This window comes from Glycine max, chromosome 8, assembly GCF_000004515.6.
Source record: "Glycine max cultivar Williams 82 chromosome 8, Glycine_max_v4.0, whole genome shotgun sequence".
NCBI classification, from domain to species: domain Eukaryota; kingdom Viridiplantae; phylum Streptophyta; class Magnoliopsida; order Fabales; family Fabaceae; genus Glycine; species Glycine max.
In genome coordinates, this window is record NC_038244.2 from 6,484,322 (window position 1) to 6,492,215 (window position 7,894).

The 7,894-nt window shown below is 32.0% G+C and overlaps 1 protein-coding gene across 3 annotated transcripts; it reads left to right on the plus strand.

Annotated features, from left to right (window-relative positions):
- Positions 1-2,223: 2,223 nt before the first annotated feature.
- On the plus strand, positions 2,224-7,350 carry LOC100815285 (aspartate carbamoyltransferase 2, chloroplastic-like). Of its 3 annotated transcripts, none has more exons than XM_041017646.1 (6): positions 2,224-2,340; positions 2,427-3,669; positions 3,752-3,891; positions 6,197-6,370; positions 6,709-6,945; positions 7,030-7,323. In XM_041017646.1, exons 2-6 carry the CDS (start codon positions 3,132-3,134, stop codon positions 7,135-7,137), a joined length of 1,197 nt encoding a protein of 398 aa, XP_040873580.1. In that variant the 5' UTR covers positions 2,224-2,340; positions 2,427-3,131; the 3' UTR covers positions 7,138-7,323.
- The last annotated feature ends 544 nt before the right edge of the window (positions 7,351-7,894 follow it).

Consider the following 7,894-nt stretch of genomic DNA (forward strand, 5'->3'; position numbering starts at 1 on the left):
CTCGTTATTGTATTCTGCACCTCATTATATTTTAAAAAATCTATTTTGGAATATAAATTTACATTCGAAAGAATATAATGGGAGGTGTCGGATGAATAGTAGAAGTGATGTCATAATCTAATAGTAAGACAAGACAAGAGGATTTAAACTAATGTTGCGGCATATAGATTGAAAGAAATAAATGATTAAGGAGATCAAATGTATACATATAAAGATAAAAGAATGATAATTTGATATACTTAAGAAAGAAAACTTTTGATCAATTGCAAGAGTAGTCGGCAAAATGCATATATCAAGGAGAGAAAAGGAAATATTGAGAATGCCATTGAGGAAGGACAATACTTTATAATTATTATTATTATTACAATTATAATATAAAAGTGAATACTTTTTTTAACTCATTTTTAAAAATCCATTCTTACTGACTTTTTAAAAAAATATTTTTTAAAATAATTCACCCCAAACATATGCTAGAATTCACATTATGCATAGTTAGAAAAGATAATAAAAATTTAGCATTGGACAAAAAGAATATTTTTTTATAGTGGATATTTAATTCTAGTTTTTTATCTAAATAATTATTAATATTATTTCGAATAAATTATCGATATTTATCCATTAAGTGACCAATCCATAGTCTTTAATATTTCATAATCAATCAAACACACTCTCTATCTCATAATTGATTTTTTTTCCTTTTATCACAAAACCAAATTTGAGGTAACTCTTTCCCTCACAAATGAAATAAATTACTCTCAATAAAGAATTAATTTTGATTTTTCGCCCAAAACAAATACTACGTTTAAGGAGGCAAATAAGGCTCTCGGTGTTAATATAAGAGGCATTTTCATTTTCAATAATTTTAATTTTTAACCTTAAAATGGTGGACACATACCGTAAACAAAAAGGCGCCTTATAGGGTACATAAATCCAACAATTGTGTACTACACAGAACACACAATCCTACATTTTATTGTAGGTTATAAAACTTCCAAAATCTAGTTTTCAATCCTTCCAACATTTTACAAAAAGGGTATTATATAAATCTAATATTTGAAACAAGTTCATTGATATTACGATTGAGGAAAGAGCAAATGAATTTATAAAAAAAAAAAAGGAAAGAGCAAATGAAAATATTCATTCCCCTTTCTTTCATAAAGTTGTTGCTTGCAGAGAGTTACTGCTGGCAAAATATTCATCTCGCCCCTGCAACCATCACAACAGCTACCTTGGACTCACACGCCTTATGCCGGTGATTGTATTTGTATTCATCAGACACAACGAGAATGCAACAAGTAAAGATGGAACAACATTTTACTAAAAGCTTTAATTTTTAGCTTTGTTCAACTCACATAGTAAAAAAAAACTATGCACCCTCACCATGTATAGTTTGTTTTTTAGATTTGAAGTAACCTTGCAGAACTTATGGGAAATGGAAATATGTAAGGATATATTTGGATAGAAGTTGAGAAAGTATCTTTACCACACAATTCTGAATTTCAATGCACAAGTAAAGTTTGAGAATAAAAACAATTTTTGTGCTCACAACTAACATCTAAACACATACTAATTTTTCTAATAAAATTGATATTACAAAAATGATTTTGATTAAAATTAATTTTAAAGTGGAATAATTTATATTTAAATATTGTTATCTGTTAACAAATTTACTTTAAAATTTGATAAAAAAATTAACTTAAACCCAAAAAACTCTCCATATTATTTTGTAAAATCAAAATTTGAAGATAAAATCAATTTTATCTACAAAGACTAAGCATCTATATTTTCACTAAAACCTACTTCAACATAAAGTAAAATAAAATAAAAGTAAAATAAATTTTAATAAACCTTTTTGGTGGGTTTAGTTATAACTCATTAATAGTATTTATTAGGTTGATGTGATGTGACTTGTGAGTGATAAAGAAGGCAACTAGTCAATACACTAGGAGATGGAAAGGAAATGACCAATATGTAAATATTTTGAGATAGAATAAGTGAAAAGTGAATATGCACTTTTAACACAGTTATTTCATATTATAAGTTTGATTAAGATTTAAATCTTAAATTACTTTATCAACGGACATACATCTGTATTTTTGTCATTGTAATTTTAAAAACAATGAAACAGTCTAAAACATTTATTAAATAAATATTATTTTTTTATTTGTTGGAATAGAAGACAGTCACATCGACACTCCGTTCTTTTCACTTGTGTCGGTTATTCCCTGCCTAAAAAAGAAGCTTTAAAAGCTCCTTTGATCTTCTTCCTTTTGAGAAGATGTTTATCTCTTCACCAGCTATAGTTTTTCTGAACTAACTGCACTGCCACTGAACACACAGGTATACTGCTCTCTGTTTTTTTGGCGCAATTTCTTTGTTTTTTCATGTTTTTTCTGCTCTCTGTTTTTCTTCTCTATGTTTTGTAGATTTTGAATTTTTTGGAAGTGGGTGTTTGCTGAAGACTTGTTTCTGTGTGTTTCATGGATCTATGCTTTGCGTTCAGTGATTATGGTTCTTCTTCCATGTAGAATTCTTATACCCATTCTTTCTTATACACAAGTCTGAATGCTTGATCACGTGTTCGTGTTGGTTGTTCAAAGGTGTATTGGATTCTCGTTGGTTATTCATTCCCATATTAGTTATTTGTGTTTGAACTCCGGTATAGTTGTTAAAAGATCCTGTTTTTGGACACTATGCTTTTCAAAATTGGTTTTGTTTTCAATTTTCTTTTTATTTGGGAGAATTTTGTAATCAACCATATGGGGTGCCTCAAATAATCGTAAGGAATCTTTAAATTTTGTCACGACTGATTTTTGGTGATTAGTTTTTTTCTTTTTGGACACAACGATTGATAGTTTTCAAAACAAGTTTCAGGTTTTAGGAGAATCTTACAAGCTGGAGTGTGGGGTGCCTAAAATAGTCTACTACTCCCTTCCACTCTAGAACTATAGATAATTAGATATCAATGAATGATTTCTTAATCTATGTTCAGAACCCTTAAAAGACAACAGATTTGGAATGGAGTATGAATAATTGTGTTATGGATGGGACTTGTGTGGGTTGGTGATGGTATAGTTTATGTCATGGGCTGATAACTGGTTTTTGCTTATCTATGTTTGGTTTTATCAGCAATGGCAGCTTCTTCTTCTCTTTTCTCCTCTTCAATGCATATGGAGATGTTTGCTCCAAAGACATCAAAGTGTCCCCAAAATTTTGTATGCTGTCATAGCAAAATCTCCTATATAGAACCTAATTATTTAAAACCAGTATGCTGTCCTAATTCAAGATCTTTAAGTATGAATATGTCATCAAAATGGGAACAAACGGATCGAAGAGATGCATTGCATTGCCGCGCTTTGAAAATTGAGCCTGCACCTTCCTTTTCGGTGGGGCAGAAATTTCAATTTGATGATATTATAGAAGCTCAACAGTTTGATAGAGATATTCTCAGTGCCATTTTTGAAGTTGCACGGAATATGGAGAACGTTGAAAAGGATTCTCCTGGTAGCCAGATTTTAAAGGGTTTTCTTATGGCCACCCTATTTTATGAGCCTTCTACTAGAACTAGACTTTCATTTGAGTCTGCCATGAGAAGACTAGGCGGAGAGGTTTTAACTACTGAAAATGCGAGAGAATTTTCGTCTGCGGCTAAAGGAGAGACACTTGAAGGTGAATTCCCTTTAACTCCTTTTCCAGTTTGCTGTGGATTTTTTTTTTCTCCTAAAAGGTTCTCATCATGGTTTGACTGCAGATACAATCAGAACAATTGAGGGTTACTCTGATATAATTGTGATGCGACATTTTGAAAGTGGTGCTGCCAGAAGAGCTGCAGCTATAGCTGACATTCCAATAATCAATGCAGGGGATGGTCCTGGACAACATCCAACTCAGGTATGAAACAGCCATGATGGATTCTGTTGCAACCAAAGTTTGGGGAGATGGGGATAATCACTTTTTTTTTGTTTTTGGCAACTTCATGAGAGTTTCTAGGGGAAAACAGTTTTTTTCCAGAGAGAATGTCAAATAGATCGGATAGGATAGATTATTCTGCTAGATGATACTGATTTGGGTTATCCATCTAATTGCTAGTCCATTATACTTTCACTTCTATTTAGGATGCCTTTTGTTCTTCTGTTTTAAATAAATGTTGCCAAAAAGTTATTGGAGGTGTGTGATCGGTTCTTTCAGAATGATTTACCTTCAAAAATTAGTGTGAGACTCCGAGTCAAGGTTGTACAAGTGAAACCGCAATTAGTCTTTGTCTGTGTTTTTGCATTCTTTTTTTTTTTTTTATTTGAAAGGCAAAACAAAATTTTATTGAATCAGAGTAGCAAGGACAGCAGCACAAGATGTGCCCTGCACCTAACTACCAAAAGTACAAAGACCAGAACCCATAATTAATCCTCCAACATACTGCAGGATAGACACCCCTTGACACACCTCCTAAATCCTAATCCATAGTCGATTACAAAACAAAATTCCCAACTATAAGAATGCTTATTCACACTGCCTACACCTGCAAAGTTGCAAACTAAAAACCACAAGTGGACTTTGATGGACCCTGCTAACCAAGCTATTCAGCACATGAAAATGCCCCCAAATTGATACGCTCCAGCCTGCTCTCTGCCACAGAAAGTTCTGTCATAATAACACTGCCAATAGTATAAGACTGACCATATAGATACTAATAAGCCTTTGCATATTAGCACACTCCAGCTTCTTTGATGACAGCCACTATCACCCATCAGTACTAGCACAGTCTTTGCGTGTTGTTGTTTAACTATATGCTGACAATGGTATTGTTGTTGCTCCATATAGTCCCAAACATAAGACCTGTGATGCATACTCCGATGTTTTGCTGACACAACCTTATTATCCCAAGAAAGGCCACCCTCCTAGCATCAGTACATCCTATAAAACTGCACTCCATATACACCAGAACACACTCCCTGAATACACTCCCCATCTGCATATGAATCAATTGTCAAGAAATTGAACATGGAACATCCTTCTCCCTTGAGTTAGTTTTTGAGGCCGAGTTAAGCCCAGTCCATTTCTAATACATAGAACATATTTTTGTTTCTGCCATGCTTGGTATTTTGCTCCCATCCCATCCCCTTTAATAAACTATTCAACTGCAAAGGGACAGCAAAGAATGCTTCCTCCAGTCACATTTTATCATCTCCCTATGATTGTTTGAGCTTGGTCAAATGTTTGTGTTCATTATTATAAAATCCGAGATAAAGGGAATTTTCTCATTAACATAATTATGGGTGCTATTAGTCAACTTAGTCAATTGAGGTGCCTATAAAAAAAACTTGGTTAATTGGGGTGGGATGTAATGTTGATGGAAAACTGAGGCTTAGTGTCATAGTATGAGCAGAGTCATGGCTAAGGCAATGGCCTATTAGGCCCCCTCAAGCTCTTAGTTTATAATAGTTGATCGAGAATTTTAAAAGAGAATGAATTAAAAGAAATATTATATTAATCTTGAAAGTTTTAGTAAACATGAATTTGACATTAGTTGTCTTAAATTGTTTCGTGAAATAAATATAATCAAAGAAGTACTAACAAAAAAATCAATTAATATTTTATTAGAAATATTAAATTATATCTTTAAAATTAATTCATTTTACATGCATGTAATGTTTACATAATATTATTAATAATACTAATAATTGTTGCTATTTTCGAAAGAAAATAATTTTTTTAAAATTAACTTGAGATAAACTATATTGCAAAGATATTGGTTAAATGAATTCCTATTGAATGACATGTTTAAATTTCTTAATTATTAAATTTTAATTAAAAAAATTTCAAATACAAAATTTGTCTAAGGCCTAAAAAATTCTAGACATGGCCCTAAGTATGAGGTGAGTGTCATGTGCCCTACTTTTAATATATAGAGGACTGAATTGCTAGCCTGATCAATCTTAACTTTAGAGTTTAGACTTTAGAACTATCGTGAACTTATAGACTTTTCGTCTAAGTGTTTTTAATTACCTTTTGTTCATGTTTGTACAGATTCAGTGTTCATTTTTTTATATATATTTTTCTTGTTATCTTTGTAAAGCTAGAAAAGACGTGTAGAGGCAGATTCAAGGTCTTGTATTATTTTGTGACAGAGTCTATAATTTATCAGCTACTGTAATATGTTGAGTTCAAAGCTTTACTACTTTTTTCAAACTCTACTCAGGCACTTTTAGATGTCTATACAATTCAAAGAGAGATTGGAAAGATTGACGACATAAAAGTTGGGCTTGTGGGAGACCTTGCTAATGGCAGGACTGTTCGTTCATTGGCATACTTGCTTGCTAAGTTCAAGGATGTGAAGATTTATTTTGTTTCTCCTGATGTGGTAAAAATGAAGGTAATTGTTGAACATTCTGATTTTGACTCATCATGACAAGATGATGTGTTTAAGAATTAGGACTGTGCTCGGTACGACAAGAAAATTGGTAGGTAGAAAATAGAGATAAAATGACAATGCATTTGAATATCATATAAGTCTAAATACATTTCCATATTTCATCTCTCCGCTTTCCACCTTCCTATTTTCATTCCGAGAAGCCGTTGAAATAGGACGAGGTGAAAAATCACAACGTATTTGGGCATATAAGTCTAGATATATTTCTATTTCTAGCCTTACAATTTGTATTGCTACAAGGCACAACCTTCATCTCTCATTACTGATATTTACATTTATAGGATGATATAAAAGACTATTTGACATCAAAGGGAGTGGAATGGGAAGAATGTGCTGATTTAGTAGAAGTGGCCTCAGAGTGTGATGTGGTTTATCAAACTCGTATTCAAAAAGAAAGATTTGGAGAAAAAATTGACCTTTATGAAAAGGCTAGAGGCAAGTACATTGTGAATCAGGGTATTCTCAATGTGATGCAGAGACATGCTGTGGTTATGCACCCTCTTCCAAGACTTGATGAAGTAAGCATGCTATATCAAATGTTGTGAGCATAAGCAATGAGTTTATACAATTGATTTACATAATTGTTTCTTGATTTCATGCAGATCACCTTGGAAGTTGATGCTGATCCAAGGGCAGCTTACTTTAGACAAGCCAAATATGGTCTATATATTCGGATGGCACTTTTGAAACTCTTGCTTGTTGGGTGGTAGAACTGCATTCATCTTCAAAACGTATGGAAGATGCTGCACATCAAAACTTCTTTTGCTTTTCTTTGTCTTTTCATGCTGAACATCAAAACTTCTTTTTGCTTTTGGTTTCCCTTTCCTCTCTTTTAAATTTTCTCTTTTTGTTTTTTATTGCACTCTCTAATCTTATAAAAGATTGTCTTCAACTTACTAATTAATTCAACTCTGCCTTACATAGATGAAAATAGTTATTCTTTTTATTTTTTACAAAAAAAGAGAGAATTATTGTTCATTATTATGGTTTAAGATTTACTTAGAAACTACAATATGACACTAGTTGGTGACAGTGAGAGGATTAAAAAAAATGAATTGAATTGTCTATTAGTATTATTTTTTAAATACACAATAGTTGTAATGAATGAATATTTAACTGTACGTGTATTTTTATACCAACTTAATGTATGTTTGGTTTGCAGTTGAAAATGTTACAACACGTATTTCAATGCAGATCTAATGGATAAAAAACAAAATAAATGTAAAAACAAGGATTTTAATCCATTGTCAAAATTACTTTTACCTCAAACGTAATTTTACAACGGAAAATCAAACATGCTCTTAAGAGTTTAACTTGATATTGGAGTGAAATATCTTCAGGTGGCACTTTAGCGCTTTTTTTTTTTTTCTTATCGCGTTTAGTTTTAAACCTTCTATATGGCTATATGCATTAAAAAGTACAATACAAGAAAATAAATGAAAAATAGACGCAGAGCTCCCTAAGACA